Source organism: Sebastes fasciatus, chromosome 19 (assembly GCF_043250625.1).
Source record: "Sebastes fasciatus isolate fSebFas1 chromosome 19, fSebFas1.pri, whole genome shotgun sequence".
In the NCBI taxonomy this organism is placed as follows: domain Eukaryota; kingdom Metazoa; phylum Chordata; class Actinopteri; order Perciformes; family Sebastidae; genus Sebastes; species Sebastes fasciatus.
The window spans coordinates 24,075,049-24,102,807 of NC_133813.1; the positions used below are offsets into that span (position 1 = coordinate 24,075,049).

Genomic DNA, 27,759 nt, shown 5'->3' on the forward strand with positions numbered 1-27,759 from the left:
TTCTCCAGGCTTGTCTAGCCCCTCAACTGGGACCAACGTGCCTTGGTAGACCCAGCTCCACAACACAGCACACAGGGTCACACAAAACCCCCCACCACGATCAGAAGGAAGCATCTAATACATTGTATATTGCTTCATTAATACACAAATTTGGAAACATATTTTCCTCATAAGTTTAATGCCCATTTTCTATGAATTTTGACACCCATTGAAATCTGGAAATAATTAGGAACTTTCCATTCTTCACAAGACATGTGCGGGAACCTTGAAGCTAAGCCTGCTTTAACTACAACACAACACAATTTATGACTCATGTTTATTCATACGGTGAAGAAATAAACAGCCGCAATAAATCTGTTATTTAATTGACTTGGGAAAACTTGGCAAAGGGTATCGGCAGACTTACTTGTAGAGACTGTCGGGTTCCAGGCACTTGAAGACCACTGAATATAGCACAGAGTGAGGATGGTCTCCAGTCCTCTTCCCGGCGACGACACAGGCAGAACCCAAACCGGTGAACAGATCGTCCACCAAGCTCAGAACTTCACCTGGTAGAGAGATGCAAATTGAAGGAAAAAGGGAAAAGAAGGGATGAATGAAGAAAGAGGGAAACAAAAAAGAAAATCTTACTTTCTTTGGAAATGTTATTTGTTTTACCATCTGTCATACATTTTGCCAAAAAAGGAGGAAAAAAAAGGCACTTATCTTTCAACATTATCTTTTCATCTATTGTTCTTAGTTAAATAAAACAATACCACATGTTTTGGTTCCACCACATGTTTCAACACAGGAAAAACAATGGTGCACAGCATGAATTTAGTCATGAATGAATTTCTACATTTAGGAAAGCAGTTCTTTCCTTATCAATGATTGTGCCATTTGACTCTGGCGTTGTGAGTTTCACCTCTGCCCGGCCCGGAGGGAGCCATTTCGCCGGCACCGAGCTCGGGGCTAAATTAAATATGACTTTTTGCTGGCGGCGGTCCAAACACACTACATTACAGAACTGTAAGAAAACAGGATTTCTTTCCTTTATGGGCACATGGTACTGTTACAATGATATCTCTCTGAGCACCCTGGCGTCTCGCAAAACACTACTTCACAAGTTGTGAAATAGCTTTCATGTCAGCTTACGGGAAAAGGCGAGCGACGCACACTTGTTCATTTAGACACACACACGTACGCGATGCCAGTTTCCAGTGCTCATGGGGGTGATGGAAAAAAAGAGGGGAGCTGTCAAAATAGTTTAAAAGCTCTCAAACGGTTGGATTCCCAACTATTTCTACACGAGGTAAAGGGCAGCTTAGTTTTCGCTTATGATACACGGGCCAACTTATAAACACAGGGAGTAAGTCTGGCTGGTAGGGCACAAGGGGATGGTAAGAAAAGGTTGCAGAAGAGAGGAAAAAGAACTGCACGAATGAATGATTTGACCTTTTCACAGAAAGAGCTCTGTGTATAGGAGGTTTCCCCCCAAACACATTCTTGCACCGTTGCAGGGTTGGTCTTTCGAAGGTTTTTTAAACATGAATCTCAAATTGGATTCTTTTATTTTGTTGTTGGAACCTGCTCAGAGCTGCGAAAGAAGTATGCCTACATTTCCAATTTTAATGTTTTTGTCAAAATCTCTCACGGAGTATGATAGTGTTTTATATTTCAACCTGGAATTCCCATTTGTTACCTTTTACTATAAACAACTTACATCAGCACAAACTTTGATACTTCATTTTTCAACTGTCTCAAACCCAAAGACCACCAGCATACCGTGTTTACATATGTTTAGCTAATCGTGGGATGAATTCTTACTCAAAGTGAAACCTATTTATTAAACAGACGGATTAACGGGAAATTAAGAAACCAGACATTTTACATAATGACCGCTCTGCAGTGCAAAATGAGGTCAATTAAATATTGGAACATATTAACAAAGTCCATATTGTTTTAGTATTGCTAAATTTAAACTTTAGCAATAGAGTGTTCCAATTACTGGGATTCAAACAACGCCCAGAATAGCAGTTTTGTTTGAGGAAACTTTTCTAATTTCCAAACTGACAAAACCATGATGATGATTACCTTATTCTATCGTGCATGTATTGAATAGATATTTATCTTTTTCTCTGGTGTCATAGTTTGGAAAGCTATCATTAAAGAACAGAAACTCTCTTATTCAAATTTGTTAAATGGTATAGTAGGCTGACTGGTGAGTCACAGCTTGACCCAGGGGTCCCTGTACACCAGACAGTAACAGTGGATAACCGGTTCTATTTTAAAGGTCCTATATTGTAAAAAAGTGAGATTTTCATGTTTTTTTATTATAAAGCAGGCTTAAGTGCTATATAAATACTGTGAAAGTTTTGAAACGCTCAATCCACAGGGAGATACACACAGCCCGTATTCAGAAACTCTGCATTTGAAACAAGCTGTCAGGATTTCTGTCCATTTGTGATGTCACAAATATACAATATTTAGACCCTTTACACAGATATAAATGTAAACATTCTAAATGTGTCCCAGTTTATTCCCAAGGTGTAGAACAAAACGCTATAAAAACAGCTTTGTTCCAGCAGCCATCACTCAGATGAACAAGTTGTAGTAACATTGCACAGATGCTATAGAAGCAATGCTTATTTATTCATTCATATTTATTCATTTTATTTTAGTGATTTTAGTGATTATCGGACTCTTTGGAGTATTTTTACCATGTTTGTCTGTTGTCAAGAAGGATGCCTCGTCTGTCACTGCAAACCAAATCTAGCTACGGGTACAAATAAAGTAACCTGAACCTGAAATGTTAATTGTCTTCTTTCTGACATCAGTTCTTATTGATTTAAATTGTTCTTCAGTGGTGCCATCTGCTTTATGTTAGCTATTAACGGGAGTGACAATGAAGATTTGCAAGGTTTGCAACTGGAACAGTATATATACTACCAACTTGCATAAGCAAATCAAATCTGTGAGAAACGTAATGCTGCCTCAATCTTGTGTTTTATCAACATAATGAGGGGGAAAATGTTTAATGAATGTATCTGCAAAGTTGCAAAATGTAAATTCTGAACATATCTGTTCAGACAAACACTTGTCTACAATTTAAGCTTGTAATGATGTTTACGCAACTCAAAGCACTTGATTAAGATTAGGGTAATATTGTGGTATTGGTTTAATACTGGAGCTGTTGCCCCCACAACACGACCCCGGATAAGCGGTTGAAGATGGATGGATGGTTTAATATAAAATATTTAAAGTATGCAGACTTAAAGCATACTTCGTTTACTTTTTAGATATTTAACCAAAACCACAATTTTACCCCTAATTAGGGATGCACCGATACAGACCGAGTACGAGTACAAGTACTTACATTTGGGTACTCGCCGATACCGAGTACCGATACGAGTACTTCTCTGTATCAAAAGAGCCTCGTTAACAGCCAGCTGGAGGGTGTGAGCAACACAAAAACAAGCTGGGGAGTCCCGCATACGAGGCGGTGCGCCGCAACCGGCTCTAGGTCGGCTTGGAAAGGCTCGGGGTGAAGGTGGCTCGCGGCCGCAGCTTTACAGCGCTCCCCGCCCGGACCTTGCCGCACCATGATGGGGCTCCCTGCTCCCGGTGCAACTGTCGACCGGGGCGGACTGTCCTCAGTGCGCCCCAGCCACGTCGTGCCGCGGCCCATGTAAAAGGTGCCAGGGGTCTGTGGCGTTGTCGGCAACCCACCCGACCCGTTCTGAAACACGGACCAAGGATGCACCACGGTAGCACCACCGGCCCGTCTCGCCCGCACTGTCGGGGAGGTGGAGCGTGAGGACCCGAAAGATGGTGACGAGAGGTTAACGTTGCGCCGCTGTAAAGTGGTAACGGTTCCGTTGTATCGGAGCCGTTTTGCGAGTACGAGTACATGAGCACAGTATCGGGCCCGATACCCGATACTGGTATCGGTGCATCCCTACCCCTAACATTAACAAAAGTATTTTGTTGGCCTAAACCTGACCTCGCACACAACTCAGGACATGAAACCGGGTCTCCAGTGTCAACGTCCTGCACTTTGTGTGCCTTGTATAAAGTGCAGTGTACAACAGCCATCTGGACTTTTTCTCCTAACTTTCACATTGATGTTCACTTGTCTGGAAAGTGTGCTGCCAAGGTAAGCAAGTTTCTCAATTGACTATAATGCAAGGCATCACAGCTTCAAGGGTTTTGCTGAAGAAGGTTGATGAATAACTTCTGTCTTCTTTTGTAATGATAATAAAAGTTAAGACCAAAATCATACATGCTCTGGAGATCAATAATAGCCCGAGGGCACAATCATCTGCAAAGAGGAGGATCACACGCAACAGTTTCTCTCTGACTTTGGCCGGCTTGTTGTTGAGCTTTCCATCCGTCCTCTGCTCTGCCACAGGTGTGGATAGCATCATAGAAGACTATTATACATATTTTACAAATAACCTTAAATATTCTTTTTCATTTTTATTCTATCATACTCATTTGTTTTGGCTTTGTAAGACCGATAAAATAATCTATAAATAATTTTGCACCTAATCATTGACTTTTATGCTTAAGGACACAGAATTATATAAAAATCCCACATGAAAAATGAAATGCAGAAAATGAGCTGAATTGAAGGTGAAGGGTGGATTTATTTCAAAAGTTGATATTGGATCCAGTGTTTGCCATCAGGTTTTATTGTCCAAGAGCTGCACGCACGGGCTCCTGACACTCAATACAGCTACACTTAACTGAAAACTGTTTATGTGTGATAAAATTCATGATACTGTAACAGTATCTTAAAGCTTATAACTGGTACTGTGCCAGGGCAACCTGCAAAAGCTCCACTTTTTTATGCGGTTAGTGCCAGCTTCACTGACCAAACTTTTGTGATATGTTCACTACCCTGATGAGTTTTCTTAAATATTTGGTTCGACGATAAATTATCACGAGCAGACAACTTAATCTTTTTGCAGAAATAATTGGTAATGTTCTATTTAAGATGGACTGTTGACCTGTTTCGGCCTGCGTTCATTCTGCCTTTCAAGTTTATCCCCCCACCTTTTATTGCAAGCAAGTACGTGAGGAATGCCAATCGAATGCCAGATTTCTGCCACTTCACAAAGGATAAAAGTAGAAAGCGGCCGCTCCAAATACAACCGTGGACAAAAACGGAGTAAAAAAGATGGACGCAACGAGGCAAAAAAAAAAGTTAAGAGAGAAAGAGACAAACAATGAGAAGGGGAAAGGAAAAAGGACAGTGAGTCCTCTGATGTTTTATGATTTTTGGATGTGGTCACAGAGAGGAATGATGTCAATGGATGTTTTGATAATCAGAATAAATCAGGGAGCTGATGCGTGACTACAGTACAGGTCAGAAGCAACCACTTGTGACTCGTGTTTTAATAGCGGCGAGTTGATGTATGCGATTAGAACATAATCTTGACTTGCGCATATCAAATGGCAGACACACTGACGTGAGAGTGTGTTCACCAATGGCTACCCTTTCATGGCTGGGTCGCAACTTTCTCTCCTACGGCCCCATTGAAAATGTAGCCCGTATATAAATGCAAAAAACACGCAGAACATTGCACACGCTTCCCCGAGGCCTTTAGACAATAACAACAAAAAAGGAGGCAAAAGAACCGCCCAACGACAGTAGGGAAAGAGAAATTGTACAGCAAGCTGAGTTCTGCTGCTGCTTTCTGCACGCGTGGCTATAGCTCAAAGGGAAACTGTATTCAAATGTGTTCAGATAGATGTGGCAGACCTACAACAGGTGACTTCCTTTCCTTCTTTCATGGGACCTATTTACAGAGCCCCATTGTGCCAGGGCTTGGCATAATGTCAGAAGTGATAAGTGACTAAGAAGAGAAGAGATATGTCTGGAAAGAGGCAGTGATTTGATGAAGCGCAATGGAAAACAAGAAAGTTGCGAATGCGAGATGCTGAATTTAGACAACCTAACTTCAACTACCCAACTCAGACAAAGATGTTTTCTGTTGTGACTAGAGTTTAATATATATGTTTTTATGGGCTGTCAATCGATTAAAATATATAATTACAATTAATCGCATGATTATCCATGATTAATCGCGATTAATCATATTTTTTGATCTGTTCAAAATGTACATTAAAAGGAGATTCATCAAGAATTTAATACTCTTATCAACATGATAATGGGCAAACATGCTGCAAATGTATGTATGTATATATTTATGATTGGAAATCAATTAACAACACAAAACAATGAGAATTTTTGTCTAGAAACCCTCACAGGTACTGCATTTAGCATAAAACCTATGCTCAAATCATATCATGGCAAACAGGCAACAACAGCTGTCAGTGTCAGTGTGCTGACTTGACTATGACTTGCCCCAAAACTGCATGTGATTATCATAAAGTGGGCATGTCTGTAAAAGGGGAGATTCGTGGGTACCCATAGAACCCATTTTCATTCACATATCTTGAGGTCAGAGGTCAAGGGACCCCTTTGAAAATGGACAGGACGGTTTTTCCTCGCCAAACTTTAGGCTATGTTTGGAGCGGTATTTAACTTTGACAGCCCTAATTTGTTAGCTAAAATTCTATTTATTTAAAGCTTCAGTAGGCAACACATTTTTGGCATCATTGGGCAAAAATTACATGATAACCTTTCAGCATATTTAAATTCAAGTGTTCTGAGAAATAACAAGACTTCTGCACCTCCTCATGGCTGTTTTCAGGCTTTAGAAAATCTAGCCTGTGACGAAAGACTTTGACCAATCACAGGTCATTTCAGAGAGAGAGAGAGCGTTCCTATTGGCTGTGCTCTGGCTCGTGGGCAGTGCTTTGTACTTTCTCAACTTATGGTTGCCGGGTCACAAACTTTCTCATTTTACAGCTAAACAGTACACCACAAGATGTTTCTGAAAACATCTGAGGAGAGGAATAGGCATTACAGAAACAGAATATTGATTCATATTTGATCAGCGCTGCCTAGTTTGACCATTTGGTCGGAGTGATTGCCTCGTGGTTCTCATAGACGGCAAGCTCCAGCTCGGCTCTGATTGGTTGTTTTCCTCCAGTCTGTGGAATCTTGCAGATGCCATTAGGAGCACCGGAGGACACCAGAGGACACCGGAGGACACAGGAGGACATGACACAGGGCACATGATTTTTTTCAGATTACCGGTCTCCCTTACCCCTCCTGTCAGAATATAGTGACCGTTTAATAAAAAATATTTTTTATATTTATTATTTATATTTGCTCCATTTCTACCCACTGCAGCTTTAACCCATAACTTATGACTGCATGTGACAAAGACGAGATAATAACAACTTCAGTTACTGAGTCTCTATTTGCATCTTTCCAAAATATCCCCTCGTGGTCAAAAGTCCACAACACAAAGCACTGATTATGCCATTATAATGTGTTGATCATAGTGTTTATATTGCAGCTAATTTGCAACACCGTTCTATAACAGTTTGGGTCCAAAACAAACACTTAAAATAAACTTGCCATGACAATATCAATGTGTACTACTAACAGAGTTCGAAAGATGTTAATGTCTCCCATAGTCCTAAATAGAGAGGCGCATTATAGGCTTATAGCTTAGTTTAGCAATATGAGGCAACGTGTCATAATTGGACATTACGCGTACAGTGTGAATAGACCACTTATGTCACTGACAGCACGAGGAAGTGCTTAAAGCAACTTTGATCCATCTGGAAGACTTAACAAAAGTCAAATGTCTTCGGTTTGCTCTCGAGCGGCACACTGTATAATTATCAATTTAAGGACTCAGCAGGAGAACACAGTGTGTTTGAGTTCTTTTAACAATCATATATACCCTTACCTAGCAAACTCTACCGCACATTCCATGGGTCAATCCTTCTTTAAACAGAGCCATCTGAAAGCTATAAACTGTTATGCAATTACATAAATAGAACAGTACACAGGCTTAGTGGGGGCACACACTGTACCATCATGTGCACACAGTTAAGAGACTGATATTGGCCTTTTTCTATGTCTAATGTGTAAGAAGCAAGTAATGAAAATTAAATAATGAAACATTCTAAATAGAAAATAGGACACTTATTTCACAAGGAATGATGTAAAATGGCATTATATGAAAAAAAACATGCACATTTGCATTACATACAAGGAAATAACAGCAGTTTCTATGTGAAATGCAGCATAAGTAACTTTATGAGATAGTCAAATCAATGGCCCTGCCCTCTCTCACTACTGATTTAAGAGACATCAAATACAAGGTGACCTCCCACCTGCAAACCGATCCTACAGGAGAACACAGACAGACGATGCTGGCACCTTTAGAGTGGTGAATGGCATAAATACTGTTCACTGCATGTAACCATTACCCAGCAAAGCAAGCCTTCTTTTTTGTCAAGAAGAAGCTGTCAAGCTAGAAGACAGATTTTAGTTTTTGCAGAAACTTGAAGGGATAGGTCGGGTGTTTTGAAGTGGGGTTGTATGAGGTTCTTATCCATAGTAGGTGTTAGGGATGTCTATTTCTCGGTCCTGGGGGTTACGCAGACCGTCATCTATACTGTAAGTAATATACCTAATATGGATAAGTACCTCATGCAACCCCACTTCAAAACACCCCGAACTATCCCTTTTACATACAAAAGTCCAATAATTAATTTTCAAAGATTTGGACTGAACTAAAACAATGTGTTAATCTTTTAAAACTTGGCTTTAAGCTTTGAACATGTGGCAGCGGTCTCACTCTATATCTGTCCCAATCGAGCCGCTGCTTGATTCAAAGTGAAGAAAGAGGAAATTCCAAGCAACACTTGCTGTATAACAGTTAATGAACCCGCAGCACATGTTCTTATAAACCCTGACAGACAATATGCTTAAACACAATGAACTAACTAATAAATCTTTATTTATTGGACACTCGCTGCCTCGAAACATATCCCTGGATTTGGTGAAGCCCTGCTTCTACTACAGTCTTCTGTTTGAGAGAGTACAAAGTTACCCGCTTTCATTCAGTATCACAGGAAAGGAGAGGTGAGGAAGAGGGGTGCTGTGTGTGTGTATATAAGAGAGAGTGGAGACTATGGGGTGAGGAAATGACACGGTGTGATAAATTGAACGTGGAGTGTTCACACATGCAAAATGGTGGTATGACTCAACTGCTAAACTGGAAGTGTTTTTTACAAGCCGCTGGCACATGTATAGCTACGTCTGTGGAAGTTTGCTAATTTCTACCGAGGACCTTCAATCATCTGCTCGCCTCCAAGGTGGTAGCTTTTAAGTGCTTGCATACCAATCTAGAATTAGCTAATAATACTCAAAATCCATTAACTCCAGAATAAGATATCACAAACCCACCCAAGAAGCAGCATTAATGGTTCTACCCTTCTGAGGGGTTCCTCAAGGGGTAGGCCTGTGGTCCGTCAACATTTCTGTCAATACCAAAAGCCAAAACAGCACACAGCTGGCAAAAATTAAGGCCCCCGAAAATTCTATTACGGTAAAAGCCATTTTGCGTGTTCTCCAGCTTACATGGCGATTAAAACCTCATGGTAAATGCCAGGTGACCTTTTTAGTAAGCAGAAAGGGGGAACAAATAATAGCAAATCATGGGAACACGACGAGACGAGGCTGACGGACAGAGAACCGCTCGGATTCAAACACACACAGGCCTCGTAACTATGATGTCGTTGCAAACAAGTCAAGTCAAGTTTATTTGTACGGACCCGATATCATATGTCTCGTGGGCTTTGCGGGCACACAACAGCAACAGTCCCTAACCCAGACTCACCCAAACTCTCTAAGAAGACAAGGAAAACCCCTCTCAAAAAGCTTGGCACATAACAAAACACAAAAAAGGAGGAGGTGGGCACGGGGTGGGGAAATTCAAAGAGAGCTCCTTCCTCTGTGGGCAGCATGGGTGAATAGTAGCCGTAGGCGGGGTAGGGGCGATAAAAAAGAGTGAACAGAAAGTTGCAACAGTATTGAATTGAATTGAAACATAAGAGTGGGAATATAACGCATGCATACCAACACAGTCTCCTACAAAAATTGCCTTCCCATACAACTAAACTGCAGTTACGTTTTGAGGGAAACATATTTTCTCCCGGATTACGGTCGAAATCGCAAAAACGTGATTGACGTTGTAAATTGAAACGCAACAAAAACACGACAAAACTACTTTGTTAGGTTCAGTAAAAATGAGGGCTGTAAATCGATTAAAATATTTAATCACGATTAATCACATGATTGTATATAGTTAATGTGATTTATTGCAAATTAATTGCACTTTTTTTTGTTGTTGTTCAAAATGTACCTTAAAAGGGGGATTTGTCAAGTATTAAAACTCTAAATAAATACTCTTATCAACATGTGAGTGGGCAAATATGCATGCTTTAGGTCAGTGGAGGCTGGTCCATATATGAGGCAGAGGAGGTTGCTCCGTCCCGTCACCGTCCTCCCCTTAGGGCGGGACATCTCCCATCAATTCAATGCATTTCATTTTTTAACATGTTTTGGCCAATCATAGATAACCAATCAACAACCAGCAGAATACAAGATTGACAGCGTGTTTGATCCAATGATGATTTCCAAATGTCAGTAATGTCTAATAAATATGAATTATAACGTGCAAATTGTGAACTACTTTTAAACACATAACAAAACAAATCCTGTTTATTTAGGACTTTTTTACTGAGCTGTAGCTAGCTACCAGTGTTAGCCAACGCAACAGTTAGCTCGTTGTAGCAGCCCTGAAGGACCCGGTGCAGCAGTCTGTCGCCCCATACTGGGATCCAGTCCCGGTGTGCAGCAGCACGTCGGACCGCTGTGCGTCAACGTAATTCCGCCGTGGGGTCAATCCCGCTGAGCTATAGGGCCAAAGCCGCCTGGGGCGTGCGACGGCGGCAGGAGTCGCACCCCGCCTGGTGTATGCAACAGACTGCTGTACGCGCTTCTAGTGACACATTACAAAATCTCACTTTTTACAATATGGGACCTTTAAGTTAGGGACATAAATCAAAACAAGTCAACTTTGACTTTTGGTCACGAGCAGCGGCCTCCTGAGTGAAAGTCCCATGTTTGTTTGACCCATCCATCCACCCCGACCTCCTCCTACGCGGACTTCCACGGGACTACGATTAGAAACATATTTGTAATACGTCAAAAAGAAATGTAATATGGGAGAAAATACGTTTCCCCTCGAAACATAATTGACAACGCAGTTTTATTGTCTGGGAACGTAATTTTTAGGAGACCAGGCTGTGCGTACACAATGAACATAAACACCTTCAATTTATTGGTCCTTCTGTGGCAGGATGTGGAGACAGGTGTGTACATGGTGGAATTTTGTCTGATGTTGGAAGCCAGACTTGCTATACTGTTATCCCCGACATACCTTTTCAATTACACCCCTGAATTCAGGCACAGTGTAATTGCCTTAGCCATTAGCTGTGTGTGTGTGTGTGTGTGTGTCAGTGTGTTAGAGAGAGAGTGTACATATAAATCCTCGAGGTCAGTCGGTTCACACATTAGGACTTTTTTCTGCCCAAAGACGAAATTTGAGGGGAAAGTGGCTGAAGAAAAAACACTGTAGTAACTGTTCTTTCACTTTCTTAGATTTACAGATACAGATATAAATGTATCTACATTTCTGTACAGTGAATGAATGCGGTAATGTAATTGTTCTATAATGTACAGTATGTGCAAATTACAGCCGTCAGTGGATTTAAAACATATAACGTATTATTGTTTTTTTGAGATAATTAACTTTCCCTGTCCTTTTCCACAATTGGTAACTTTCATTCATATTTTAAATTGTTTGCCAGTAGACAATCAAACATTTAAAAAAACTTCTGCAATGTAAAATATTAGTTTGTTTTAATAAAATAAAACACAATATTTCAAGGTATTTTGTGCATTATATTTCTATCCTACCAGCTCAAATTAATTTCATTAAAAAAAAAGTTTTACGTTTGATCTGATATTAAATCTTGGTGGTAAATAATTCATATTGTTTTATGTTCACAAGTCATGTAGAGTTCAGTGCCTCAGAAAAAACATTTTCTATACAAATTTTTCTTGTGCCAGTACATACAATAACTGCATATAATAACACATAATGAAAAATAACATCTGGCAGATTACTAATTTCCAAAAATTGGGCACAATCAGTAGCACAAACCTGGGCATGTGTTTTTTACAATCTCATGAAAATGTAAATAATGTAAGAAGTTCACATATTGTGATAATAAAGTCAAATCTGAAGCACTGCATATCCAGAGTGTACACTATGTGCTGGTCTAACATGTGTTTTTTCTGTTCATTCTCTCGTTCTTTTTCTCAAATTACATTTCTGTTTGTCCTTAAACTACCTTCTTTCTCCCCTCTGTTTTACGATGTCTCTCTCTCTACAGTATGTCAACCTATTATCAGCCCAGACAATTGAACAGTCGACTCTTTTTAAACAAACAAAACGCAAGCTTTACATTAACAAACAAATCACACGCTTTATATTTCTGGTGGGCTGCCAAACCTGCTAGGGGCCTCTTCTGTTAAACTGTCAGCACTCAATGCTCCACTCCCCACACTGAGCCTCACCTTCTTCTCACACACGCAAGCACGCACGCACGCACGCACGCACGCACGCACGGACAGATGTTTTCTTGCACATTTTGCTATTCTAACCACTGCTCAGAACAATGGCTTGTTTCACTTGACTGAAAGGTACATCTGCATAACCACAGAACAAGGCAGCCCCACTACTTGTTCTCTGATTCCGTGTCCCAGAAGTAGCATGTCCATGAACAAGACAGAGTCTGTAGTCATGCTAGCGGTACTGTGCCATTATACTTAGGCACAGTGATGCTTTGAGTGTAATGCTAAAATTGGTTTGCTAACATGCGCACAGTGACAATGCTAACAACGACACTGAAGTGACAATGCTGATGTCTAGCAGGCATAATGTGTGCCATATCCACCATTTTAGTGTAGCGTGTTAGCATGCTAACATTTGCTAATTAGCACGGAGCAATGTTGTAGGGAATGGCATTAGTTTTGTAGGTATTTCGTACATAATGTATTAGACCAGGGGTCAGCAACCTTTACTACCAAAGGAGACATTTTAGGCAAAAAAAAAAATCGGTCTGGAGCCACAAAACATTTGAGCCTTGTGATGAAGGTAACACAGCTTATAGTTAGATTTCCAGAATAAAGATTTCCAGAATAAAGTCATAATATTACGAGAAAAAAGCTGTACCATTACGAGAATGAAGTCATAACTTTAGGAGAAAAAAGTTGTAATATAACAAGTATAAAGTCATAACTTTACGAGACAAAAAAGTCGAAATATAACGAGAATAAAGTCATAACTTTACGAGAAAATAGTCGTAATATGAGAATAAAGTCATAACTTTACGAGAAAAAAAGTCATAATATAACGAGAATAAAGTCATAACTTTACAAGAAAAAAGTCGTACTATAACGAGATTAAAGTCATAACTTTGAGAGAAAATAAAGTCGACAGGGAGCCACTGGAGAGGGGCTAAAGAGCTGCATGTGGTTCCGGAGCCGCAGGTTGCTGACCCCTGTATTAGACAAATACAAAAATTGACATGTTGACGAATCTAGATGAAATGTTCACCAAGGTTGTTACAAGTCATCTAGATGGCAACATGAATGTCTGTACAAATTATCATGGCAATCCATCCATTATTTGTCCAGATACAGTATATAATTTAAAGCCACATAATGTCAGTGCCATAGAGGAAATGTCAGGGGATCATCAAAGTTATCAGGATTAATTGTCTGGGAACCATTAATGTCTGTACAATACAACATTTTGTGCCAATCCATCTAGTAAATATGTCACTTGATTAGTGAAAACCTTGACTTGCTGGTGGCGCTAGAGGAAAAGTCAGGGGATCAACAGTCATTAAGATTCATCCTCTGGGCACCACAGATATCTGTACCAAATTTCATGGCAATCCATCCAATAGTTGTTGAGATATTTCAGTCTGGTTCCCCAACATATTGGCAACCATGTATCATTTTATTGGAACCAAGGCCAATTACAATAGCTGATGCATGCAGTTTTAAAATGTTGCTTTTCCAAAGTGAATTAACATTGCAGTACTGTCTTTTACTAATGTATTCATCAAAAGCTTTACAGTATTTACTGAATGTATTGACTGATGAGATTGCATACTGTTGTTGAGCACTATACTGTAAGTAATACAATGGACAGTTCAGTGGAACTCTTACATCTTGATACCGCATTCATTTGCAAAAGTAATAAGAGTATATGTACGTCAGAGGCTTACAGTTATCTGAAATTAATCAACTTCCCTCCAGCTAATAATAATAATTGAGTTTTCATTCAGGCCGTGTTATAATCATAGATAAGAAGTGGTATTTGAAGCTAAAGTAGCATATGGGTCTGATTGAAAACACAGTGAAACAAGTTCAGTACATGTAATAGCAAAAAAATAATTAATTATTTGATCATCCCATAGGACAAATTTGATGTTTAATCAGCCCGTCAATCAGTACTGTAATATTTCTGCAGCTCTCTGGATTGATGATATTACAGGAATAAGGTCAATTGAGGTCATAGCTGAACAACAATAACCATGAATGGCAAATCCGCGGTTCCTCATTGATAGTCAAACGGGAAGTCGTATCATGCAGGCAAGTCTTAATTTTGTCCTCATCAAATATAAATGAATTGAACAAATGAACAATTCTCCACATTCAACAGCCCCATCTTACTTCAGCTAGTGTTGATATTCGGCAGCAACACGGTCAATGCCGTGCCTGTTCGTCAGAACTTCACCGGCTCTGAGAACCCGAGAATGACATGCTGTTTGACAACGGGCTGCCCCTGCCCTCTCCGCATAGCAAGAAATTGCATCAGGTGTGGTGGTTCGTCACGGACTAATGGCCCCTTGGGTACATGTCTACCATTTTTTGATGTGACCCGTGTGTGGTCTGTTTTTACTGCCCCCGGCTCCTTTTACTGTGGCTCTGTCTCCCCCAGAGTCTGTACTTAGCACTAAGAATAGACTTGTGGGTGATGACAGGCTGTTGGCTTGTGTCTTACTGTGATGCTGCGCTGTATTGACTGGTTGATGTGCACTGCCATCCTCCACCTGCTGTACCGCAAGACTGGTGGGCTCCGATGGCTTCAGCCGGGTGAGCAATTGTTGCTCGTCTCTTACACCGAGACCAGCTGGGTGCCAGCTAACTTGCCCAGTATACCGGCTATAAAATATAGTATGTGTTGTGTGGTGGTCACTCTGGGTGATTTCTCTGTGCAATGACAGTCAGTCAGGTTTGTAAGCAGGAGTGCGTTGAATTTTTTTCCCTCACATAAAGTTGGAAAGCATTATGTAAAATAAAAGAGTGGTTATACATTATAACTCTAGTTCTATGGCTACAGGTGGAGCTCCCATAGAACTCAGTTCTCATGGTCCATTTGCCCATGATAAAAGGCTTTCTCCCGATATAGTTTATATAAACTTAAAAGGGACTGTTTGTAACTTCTTACATGTATAAATCATTGCGGGTCGGTGTCCCATGCACGCTCGCTTGTGGCTACGCTGCTCAGACAAGACTCCAACACAAACTACACGGAAGCACCAAAACCACAAAGTTCTATCTAGTGAAGCCCGTCTTGCAAAACAGTGTTGGCCGTATTCGGAGGATGAGGGGGAGACCGTAGCTTTGGTCTCCAGGGCCGGAGTCTCTGCTGTACTCTGCTCCTCTGCCTGCCTGCCTTCACTCACACACTGCGCGCGCGTTCTTGCTATTTCGCTCCACTCTTACATGCATGCGCGCACACTCCACACTGCAGAAGCGTTAGTTTAGCTCTGAGAATATCTAGTAAATGTAAAGTGGACGTTTGTCCAGAAATAAATGCTGCAGCTCCTCCAGACCAACAGAGGTTTCCCGTGTCTTGTGAAGAGACGGGGCTCCGCAGCGAGAAACGTTATCGTCTCCGACCAAAACTCCAGTGTCTCCCCTGTTCCCTCTGGCCGCGGTCGGGGAGGCTGAGGCAGGAAAAGCCAACACTAGGATCAACATTGATTCATGAAGAGACCTTCGTCTGGTCAGCTAACATTACTGCCAAGCAGGTGAAATATAGGGATATTGTGGTTTTAGCTGACGTGTGTCGCCTCACTGTTTTGAGTGATTCTTGTTCATGTCTATGTAGAGCGAGCACAAGCGCGAGCCCGACGCTGATTTTCATTGACTTATCGGCCACAGGTGTCGCTGTTAACAAGTATTTCTGATTCTTACAAACAGTCCCTTTAAAAAACTTTAAAAAAATAAATAAATAACTTGAACTTTATTAGATTCATCATATAGATACAGGTACATACTGTACATGAAATTTGACCTATGCATTTAACCCATCCTTAGGAGCAGTGGGCTGCTGTAAAGCACTCGGGGAGCGATCTTGGGTTTAGTGTCTTGTTCAAGGACGATTCGACACGCAGACAGTATAGGAGCGGGGATTGAGCCGCCAACCTTGCAGTTATAGGACAACCACTCTACCCACTGAGCCACAGCCATCACGTTGGCCGCCAGACTGGCCGCTCCTCATTTGCATTAAGTCGAGATCTAGGCTAATTTATGCAAATCAGGGGCGTTCAGTGCAGCTTTCCGCCTCTGGAAGCTTCCGAAAAACTTTTAAACTAACCGTTGTCGATCTAACATTAAGACAGATTCAGCAACTGCATGGCTTATTTCTTGCCTCAAATGTTTTCAGAAACATAATTTGGTGAACTCTTTTCGAAATATACGAGAAAAAAAGTTCCCAAACAAGCTGCGATGTTGGTTCCAGTTTGAAAGCTGTTGGTTCTGTTTTTTGTGCATTGCAATAAATCTATGCACGGTTGTTGGTCCTTTCCTGTTTATTAATGCAGAGAAATATCTATTTGTACCACTTTAAATGGTTGCAATGCCCTGAATTGCAACGTGAGAGTAATCAATCCCAATTTAATGCTTAAATGCATTTAAATCGATTTTTAGCCAGCACCACAATCAACAAAGATCAAGTCCAGACCACCATGAGCTGTGCCAATGTTTCATAATACACAAAGATCTCATCATTATCCTCATGACTGATAGACAAAATGCCCCCATAACACACTATGACGGATGAAAAAGGAAGGCACTGAGGGGCAGCATCCTCATCTTGTCTTAATTACAACCCCGGCACACATCCATCAATGTGAATTAGAGGTTCCATGAGCACACATTAAGTGTCCATATACCTACATAAGGGACACAGAGGGAGTGTTATGGTCACTGAGAGATGGAGAGATGAAAAAAATGAAACCAGGAAAGTCTAGACCTATGGCGAAAAGAGAGAGAGAGAGAGAGAGACTAATAATGTGTGTGTGAAGAGGCAAAAACGGGAAAGGAAGCAAAAAGGGAAAGGGAATGCAGAAAGCCCTTGGCCCCCTGCCTGCAATCTGCAATCTGCTGATGGCGAGGCTCGTGACGAGGAGGTGCACAGCGTCCATTTTTAGCGATGAGGTCATCTTTAATTAACAAAACAAAGAGAGTCAGCTGTGTCACTCCAATCTGTTATCTGCACCCATGCTCAAGGACACCGTTTATCTCCATATAATTCAATCTCTTTGAATGAGGGCTTATCGACGCATTGGGGGGGCATTCTTGGTCTCGACCAACAATGGAGCTGTTACATAAACAGGGGTGGGGGATACCGCTGATCGGCAGAAGAAAAAGGGGGGGGGGGACATGAGGATAGTGGAGAGGTATGTGATAGAAGAGGAGAGTAAAACAGAGGAAGATCCACATGCCATGTGTCCCAATAAGCTAACTGTGTGAGCTGGGAGGAGGAAATTGGAACTAAAAATAAGGGCAAAGATCAAATGGCTAATCTGTTTCTCAGTCCAACAGTGCCAGCATGAGGTGACATCATCGCTGTGTAACCCTCCGCTGCTGTCTGCGTATCTCTACCACTCCCCTTCACGTTGTGATCTCTCTTTCCTCTCCTCTTTATCTTTTCCCTCACTTTACTGTCTTTCCACAATTTTCATACAATCTCTTCACATTTTCTCATTCCTAGCCAATTCTTGGAATGCTCTGCCCTGCCTTCGATTGTTCTTCGAGCCCCTGGAAACCAGGTATCATCATAGAGCGGTGACGCAACGCAGAGACTCGCGGGTTTTTAATTAGCGCTAAGTGTGTGCATTTTGTGTGAGGGTTTGTGGGAAGCACAGCATTCACAAAAAAGTGTCACCTCAGCACAATTGTGATTTAAGGACAAATTGGCAGCTGGCGAGACAATAGAGGGATTGTAAAAAATGTGATGATGGAACCCAGAAGCATTCTGAATTCAGCTAATATGGGGGTACTTTTGGTTAAGCCTTTTATTAGACAAATTTCATATAATTTTTGGCGCCTTCCATTTTTTTTTTTTCTTCTGGGAACTCCCAGTGAGATAGACAGGAAACAGAGCTTAAGGATGTCTGACATTATAGTGTAGGTAAGCCACTAATTATTTCCATACAGTCAAAATAAAACAATCTGCAGTTGCGGCCACTGAATACGGTGTTTGCTCACTTTTATTGGTGAAGGTTGATTACCTGGCTATAGTTTGTTTAAGTGAAACCAGGTGAGTTACGTATTATTGGCCCGGTTTCAAACACCAAATCCAAATAGAGTTGTTTTAGTAATCTGATCGCCGGTTTAAAGCACAGGTTAAAAGGACATGCCCCTAAATGTCAATATCATTTAAACAACTTACAGTTGCTAATTCTTTTTTTTGCTTTGTCACTTATTTTGGGGCTGTTGCAGGTATTAAAGCCACCTCGAGAGATTTTCTAGCATTTGTCCATTTTACTGCTGTTATCAAATTTCTTAATATAATCTGCGATCCTCAATATCTTCTTACATATCACAGTTGGGTTTGACCTATCGCTGTAGAGGAATGCTGAGCCCCACACTAATACATCAGCAGCACTGCCTAACACTGTGGATGCTGTCTCTGCCTTGGTGTGCCATCTAGAGGCCTGTGTGTGAGGCCCAGTGGAGTGGAGTGGATCACTCACATCCATCACTGATGTGACTGAAATCAGGGGAGGAAAAGAGGCTTGTTAAATAAACTACACATGGGTCCGAGTCCCTGAGGGGTAGGACTAAGTAGTATGTAAGATAAGAGTAAAATACACAAAACTCCTTAGTAAATGAAAACACTAAGAAAATGAGACTAAATGTGGGATATAGTAATAGCAATTAGGGCTCGGCGATATGGAGAAAATCAAATATCAAAATACTTTTGACCAAATACCTTGATATCGTTATAGTACGGACCCCCCTAGACCCCTAGGAGAAAATTTGTATTATAAAAGTGAAGTCATTGAATATTTTTCCCATTAAAAATACACCAAAATTATGCAAAAGCATATTTTTTCCAAACTAAGTGTTGTAGTACAACTATGAGGAGATCATTGATGTGTGAAGTAATTTTGGTGGTACTACACTGTATAATATTGAAGTTATTAAATATTTCTTCTCTTTTCGGCGTTGCATTTTGTACACGGTCCCTGACCACTCGTCTGACAGCCGGCTGCACATAGAGACCGACGTTATGCGTTATGTGTTGATTAAAATGAGGTTGTAGCTCGTTGTCTACCTTACTACGGTGAGAAAGAGCCGTTGTTTGTGTTTTAACAACGTTTTGATTATGAGTTATTGATCCAGGAAGTTTGAATCTGTCAATATCTTTCCAACTTTACCAAAGTACATCAACTAGTGGGGGGCTCCGTACATCAGCAATGCGTGGACAGTCAGGAATGATTGGAAGAAGTGCTCTACAAAGTAACTCGAGGGAACAAGATGCCTAACTCGAGGGAACGAGATAATAAAGATTTTCTCCTAAGGGGTCTATGGGGACTACGTAATATAGAGACGATATTGTAGGGTTGACTAAAATCTATCCAAAATCTATGACGGTATCTAGTCCCATATCACAATATCGACATAATATCTATAATAACATAATATATTATGCTCATTTTCGGGTTTGTACTTCATACTTGTGTTTCTCCCAGAAAATGTTTACATGCTGTAAAGTTAAAAAAAAAAACTTTATTTTTCTCATACGGTCGGCCTGTATATGCCTGTATTTACCCTCTGTCTTAATCACTCCGTTTTAGTGCATTTCGTTGGAATTGTGATGAAATTGCTACAGAATTGCGTTGCTAGGCAACAGCTTAGGTCCATGTGTACTTCCTGTCAGCTGATGACATCCACATACACTGCAACCAGTAATAAGCTGGGACACATTTAGAATATTTACGTTTAAATCAGTGTAAAGGGTCTAAATATTGTATATTTGTGACATCACAAATGGACAGAAATCCTGACAGCTTGTTTCAAATGTAGAGTTTTGTGAATACGGGCTGTGGGTATTTCCCTGTGGATTGAGAGTTTCAATACTTTCACAGTAAAGCAACCATAAACCTTTTTATTTGCTTATTTGCTGCTAATAGACGTAGCTTCCTGTGAATCATAGAATACACAAGAACATACTGTTTACAGATAGGGTTTCCAGAACATGATATGCTTTTCCCCTATAGTGGTGGTCACTTGGTTGAATCATATTGGCAGGCAGTCATACCACCAGCAGGGTTTCCTTCGACTTTTGCTCCATATCTCGAAACATGAGGAGTAAGGAGACAGGGAGGGGAAAGTAAATCTTTTGCTAAGGAATTCAAAAACCACTGAAAAGGGTTTCCTTTTGCTTTTAGTTTTGATTCACACAGGCAGTGCCCTCTAACAGGATCTACAAGCTTAATTAATCTCCTCTGCGAAGCAGGGCACCGAAACTTATGTTAGAATTTGCCTGCCAGTCGAGATGAGTTATCATGTTTGGAGGCTTTGTACGGCCATTAAATCTCACCTTTGCATCTGCTTTTTTTTTCTTCTCCCAGCTCTTGAATACACCCCGTTGAGACAATTAACTGCAATCTGGGATGACCTCATTTTCACCTATGCTTCATCTCAGTGAGTCAGTGCCCCCCTCTTGCCTTACTGGCCTTGTAGGAACAGGTGATCCCTCTCTGTCTGCTCCATCTGTACATCTGGCACTAGCCCTGTTCAGACTCCTTCTATGCGAAACCCCCAGGACCTGGATCGTGGCAGTATACAACAGTGTCTGCAATACCCTCGTCCTCGCTGTTAGTTTTTCGTGACAAAGACAGGATGGATGTTGTGAATAAAGACACTCTCCACTGATGCGGCGGCTGTTCCGACTCCCTGCATCGCTCGCGTCCTGCTGACATGCTATGTTGAGCACACAGCCTCGGTGAGCTAACAGCAGGTGTTTATCTGCTATGGCGATGGAGTTCTTGGGAACTTCCTATCAAAGCAAATTGTGATTGTATCTCACAAGCAGGATACTCTTCCTTCCAACTCCAAAACATTTTTAAAGACAGATTGTATGGCTGCATCTTGGTCTATACTTGTGCACATTCCCGGGCAGGGATAGGTACTAACTTCCCCAAAACTAGATGTTGGCTTCACCGCACTCCCTTTCTCTCGTTTTATGGTTTTGTTTTATCTATTCAGGAGACTATTTGATGTCACTGTGTCCCCACCTTCAACTCTGCTGCAGGGATGGGTCGATTGTTCTGAGCGGAGACGATCACAGCCTCTCCGTGGACCTGCCCCGGGTGTGTGCCCCCACCTTTATTTTGTGTGCGGTGTTCATGATTGCTGACCGTGTATGGCTCAAGTCGCAGTTGCGTGCCTGATTCCCCGTGGGCCTACTGCATCGACAAATGGACAGCGTGTGTGTGGAACAATGCTCGAGTCTCTTCAGAGACCAGAAAGAGCGGTTGGCAGCATTCCTGTGCTCTACAGAGTAAGGTTGAGTGCTGTTATCCGCAAACCATTGTTATCAATCGAGGTTTAGAGTGGGCTCCTACTTAGGGATGTGTTGCCTTAGTGATGCTGTCTCTGTATGATGGCAGGGCTTCCCCTCTATTTCCTAGTATTTTCCAAGCAGAGTTTCAAAGGAGAGTGGTAAAACACCTGTTATGGGATTACACTTTTGCTCACAGAACCAAGTCAATTTTATTTATCACAAATCACAAATTAGCCTCAGGGGGCTTTACAATCTGTACAGAATACGACAAAACTTGACCTAAAAAAACAAAAACTTTTATCAGGGAAAAAATGGAAAGGACTAACAATCGTTTTGTATCTTTTGTATCGAACAACATATATTTCAGCGATTCCTACGAATAATAATAACAAAACTAGAACTAGAATGGCAGTCGGAGAGCGCAGACCTCCGCCCCCCTCTCCATTCAGCTTGCGCCATCATCCACGTGTATTATTGTTTATGTTGAGATCAGCTGTACGTAGCGGAGCAGCGTAAAACACTTAATTCAAATTGGACAGAAACAAAATAAAACTCACCTAACTGCCATCGTTACTCTTTCCAACAATCACCAAGTGTGCTTTGGTCGAACTCAACTGTAATTCCACAGTTTATTGTGAAAAAACGCCGAATCTACAGTTGTCCCCCCCCTTCCTCCACCCCCTGCTGTCTCTCTGTCCCTCTCTCTGCTGGCAGAAGGAAAGAGGCAGAGTGACGCGTCATGAACGCGTCATCAGTTACACTGCACATGTCTTAAAGCCTGTGGTGTTAATGCACAGGCTGAGCAGAGTAATTAAAAAACATTCCCGAAGCCAGGTCATGATCCGGATCGCTGCCAAAATCGAATGGATTGTTCATTGTGCCACACCCCACCCCTCCAAAATGTTTCATTCAAATCCATTCGCGGACTTTTGGACTAATCCTCCAAACGGACAACGGTTCTCGAGGCCCACTTCCAAAAATTGCTCGATTTTGTGTCACTGCATCTGTGACATATGTCTGTAAAGGGGAGACTTGTGGGTACCCATAGAACCTATTTTCATTCACATATCTTGAGGTCAGAGGTCAAGGAACCCCTTTGAAAATGGACATGTCAGTTTTTCCTCAACAAAATTTAGCATAGCTTTGGAGTGTTATTTAGCCTCCTTCCCGACAAGCGAGCATGACATGGTTGGTACCGATGGATTCTTTAGGTTTTTCTAGTTTCATATGATACCTAGCTTTAAAAGTGAGCCCGCTATAACCTCTGAAATACAGAATAGCGGTTAATCTAACCATTTGGCAGCACCTTCGCGGCCCACTAGGCGGCTCTCTGAGGCCCACCAGTGGGCCCCGGACCACTGGTTGAGAATAGCTGATGTAGACGACATACAGACTGCTATTCAGACTGAATAGCAGCATTTCTCATGATGAGGGGTTCAAGCAGTAATAAGAGTTCAAGTAGCTGTTAGCAGGTAAACAAAGTTGACCAGGTACATTTATGCTCACATTCCTGGAAAAAGGAAGCCCTGGCTTTCATACGTGGAAATGGGAGGCATTCAAGGACAGAAGGGAGAGGTAACTGCAACTGAACTGACATAGGATTTTCTTTTTTTCTTTAAGTGCCAGCAAGCCGACAACCCCCTTGTGATTAACTGCCAATGTGAGCCGTAAGATCAAACCTGGTGTATGTCAGAGAACTTACAAGAGGACACGAGTACTCTCGCATTAGTTAACGATATACAGTGCTGGAGCCTGTTGATGCTGCGTTTGCACTGTTAGGTGTTACTATTTGGCACTGGCAGCCTTTAAATAGCCATGAAACAGCCATGGAAAACAACACCCACTGAACGGATTCTTTGTTTGGTCTCAGGGTTTCCTGTCAGGCCAAGCTGTAGCTAGTTGTTCCATTTCACCAAAAAGGTATATTTTCAATTGAAAACAATGAAATTAATGAAATCGTATCTAGTTAAAAAAAAAAGTGAACAATTGGGGATGGTTCAGATGTGTGCATATTATCATTGGTAGCACATGATTCTCTCTGCCATGCTTTAAAACCATGCATGCATGTATGGGTCCAGACCTGGGCTGACAGTAAAGCATCATGTCCATATTAAACAACAACATATATGAACTAAGGCCTCAGCTGCTCTCTTTGCATATCAAAGCAGCGAGTCTATCTTGCAGTCGCTGTTGACCTCAGAGGGAAGATTTGTGAGTGACTAGCAAGAAGCCTTCAAGGAAAGATTACTTTTTTTCTTTTCTGAACAGCACTGATAAGTGGGATGATCTAAGGGGATTGGAGACAGGGCCTGATGGTTTGTGCAGATGTGAGTGGAATGGGGTGATGCTAAAAAAAAACGAGCTGACCCCTCTAAAGCCTTCCTGGTATACACAAAAAGAGGGACAAAGACAATTTAAGAGAGAGGGAACACAGAGAGATGTCAACAAAGGATGTAAAAAGTGAAAAATGTTGCCTGATTTCAAAGGCCATATGAAGGACGTTGGAAATGTTGCAGGTTGTTCCATGATGGTGGAAAGAAAGAGCATGAGATCCTAAAAGCCCAGACACACCAAACGGACATCAAAGGACTAGCAGCTGAAGGCCGACCATTGCGTCGCCTCACGTTGCCTGTGTCTTGGCCAAAAAGCTGCACTCGAACACAGCTCAAAGACTGCAGTTAACGGCCGACTACCACATCCATTCTCGACGGCGTGAGAGGAAATAACTCTCCCTACCAGCAGGTAGCGGCCGTCCGTATTCGTCATTGAAATAAGGGAAACATGGAGACCGAGGATGGCGGATATACAAGCCGTTGTTATGATACGTACATGAAACAAAGCGGCGTTAGCTGACCATTTTCACACTACTCTCACTCACCGCTTAGCTTCATTCCGGACGGCCATGTCGTTGTGAAAATATCCGTGTATTGGAATGATCAGATGAGATGAAGATGAAAAATGAGAAGAGCCTTCTGTGTTTTTCCTCTTGACTTTACTCGTTGGCCTGCTTTCCTCACTTCCGTTTCTCTTCTCGTGCGCTGATTCGTTTAAGCTGAACAGCCAATCAGAGTGATTTCTCTCAGACGGGCTCTGCCGCCAATTCAACATGCTGAACTGACCGAAAAGCTTCTGACACGGGCAGACTATAGTGCCAACGGTGCGGGACACACCGCCAAAACTAGGCCGACGGACGCTCATCGACGGCCCCAAACTGGCCGACGGCCAACTGTCGGCTTGGTGTGTCAGGGCCATAACACATTAAAGGTGCCAAATGCGAGACTGGGAGCATTTCTATTGCCTCTGCACAGCTCTCAATATGGCGTCGGTTGTCAGCTAACGGTGCCAACAGCGCTGAAAAACAAGGCAACGCTTCTGACAAACGGTGGGTGCCGACTGACGGCGTTATCAGCTGTAACTGACATATAAGAGCAGAGCAGCGGCCGTGAGCCAGTGGGGCACCATCACATGCCCGAACATGCACTAAATGCGCACACGGCCGGCCCGACGATGTCAACATAGCACAGAGAAGCTCGGATTACAACACACACATAGGGTGACTTCGTTCTCTGCTCAGGTAGACTATATATCTTTTAATAGCAAAGAGCCGTTTGCTGCTATATTAATGCTCTGGATATTGTATAGAGCACCTTTAAACTCGTCATCATTATTTATGTTGTTCATGCTTTTATTTTCAGGACCTTATGTCCTTGTATCAAGGTGAATACACAGGTAGAAGTGCAAACTGTCCAGCCCTAACGTGGGCATAATGTTGTCCTTTTTCTGCTAAAGCCAAATACGTAGCTAACTTCAGTCAAGACCACGACTGCAGAAAATATGATGTAATGAATGATGATGCATTTGTGTGTGCAGTGAGTCAGATGTAAGCCACAGTACACTGAGCAAGACATTGACAAATTGCAAGGAGATGCCTAGGGAGTATTAGAAACAGTCAGTGAGCTAACATGGTTGATCCTTACACCACCCACCAGAATGATGGAGGAGGGTTTATAACTTAAGAGGGCACCTCCAAAACAACACACTCAAAACTCTTGACAATGACGTCTCCACCCAGCACTGATGCAAACTGCAAGAAAATGTGCAGCAGAGGCATAATATCATTTTTTATGATTTACATAAAACAAGAGGGAGTCACATAAGCAACATTTATGGATATTAGCTTAGAAGAAGATACCATTCACTGTCGGGATTTTCAAGGGCTCTATGATTGCATCCATTCATGCAGGAAGCTGGTACGGATGAAAAAACCTGAGCCAAAAAGGGTGGCGTATTACATCATTTGAATCAGCTTATTAACACAGACAAAACTGTCACCCAGCTTGTGGAAAAAACTCCAAAAGCATTCCAAAACAGATACAACGCCTCATCTGCAGTGATAACTGGAGGGACGACAGGGGATTTTTAGAGGTTTTAAAAAAACAACTTTCCAAAGAGGTGATGGAATTTGTGAAAGACCATTGTGCTGCTGACGGGAGTTTTCAATCAATTGAATAAAATAGTATAGCTTTATATACTTATATGGCTAAACTTGGGCATTTTGGTGCCACTAAACTAGAATTGAATTGATTACTTACTAGAACACACTGCTATTTTAAAGCTGCAGTGGGTAGAAATGGAGCAAATCTGATTAAAAAAAGTTGTTTTTTTTAAAACGGTCACTATATCCCGACAGTGGTGCATGAGACAGGTAATCGGAAAAAAATCATGTGACTCTGTGTCCTCCTAACAGCATCTGCAGGATTTCACAGACCGGAGGAAAACAACCAATCAGAGCTGATCTGGAGTCTGCCGTCCAGCTTCCGTCTATGAGAGCCGGCTGTCAATCACTTGAGAACTCCGATCAAACGGTCAAACTAGGCAGCGCTGATCAAATATGAATCAATATTCTGTTACTGTAATGCCTATTTCTCTCCTCAAATGTTTTTTAGAATCATCTTGTAGTGTTTTGTTTAGCTTTAAAATGAGAACGTTTTGACCCGGCAGCCATGTTGAGATCTCTTAAAGGTCACATATTATACTCCATTTAAACTAGTTATTATAGGTCTCAGACACCTCCAAACCATGTCTCTGAAGTTTTTTTTTCAAAAAAACAATCAGATCATGCATTCCAGCATGTCTCTATAACCTCTGTTTCAGCCCATTTCCAAAAGTGCTGATTTCTGTGTCTGTAGCTCTGTAGGTCTCATATTATGCTCATTTCCAGGTTCATAGATGTATTTTAATGTTGCACTAGAACATGTTTACATGCTGCAATGTTCAAAAAACCCTTTATTCTTCTCATACTGCAGCCTGAGTCTGCCTGCCTCAGAGCCTAATTCAGCCTCTGTCTGAAAACCACTGATTCACAGCCTGTCTCCTCCCACTCTGCTCTGATTGGTCAGCGTTTTCTGTCAATCAAACGTCCTCAACAACACAGCGTCACTATCTCCCCCTCCCTCCCGGAGAAGCTCTCTCTCTCTCTCTCTCTCTCTCTCTCTCTCTCTCTCTAGAGAGAGACGAGTGGAGAGATAGCAGCTAGAATAAAGTTTATAAACCACTTTAAAGTTTATAAACCAGAAACTTCACCCAGCGCACGTTACCGGAGGAATCTGATCAGAAATCGGCGACACATGATGAACATCTGCGGTCCAGATTCCAGGTTTTCCTGACGGTTTCTCTCAGGTAAATAATACTATTTATATCTCTGTTAGTTAACTCAGTGTTTACCTCATGCATCAACTCTGTAAACCGTAAACATACACTCTGTTTTACGTCTGTCTTTACAGATCCATCTGTGAGAAATGACCGACAGAATCATCCCAGAGGAGAGCAGACAGCTGAAAGCAGATGGCTCTGTTTACATGGAGATACAGAGCTAACCCGGTAGCATGTAGCT

At 41.7% G+C, this 27,759-nt stretch overlaps 1 protein-coding gene across 1 annotated transcript in view; it reads right to left on the minus strand.

Annotated features, from left to right (window-relative positions):
• The window catches only part of astn2 (astrotactin 2), a 395,991-nt gene that overhangs the window by 19,351 nt on the left and 348,881 nt on the right, over positions 1–27,759 (minus strand). Inside the window, exon 20 of the mRNA XM_074618826.1 lies at positions 407–548. Coding sequence (XP_074474927.1) covers positions 407–548 — 142 coding nt within the window. The remainder of the gene's footprint in view (positions 1–406; positions 549–27,759) is intronic.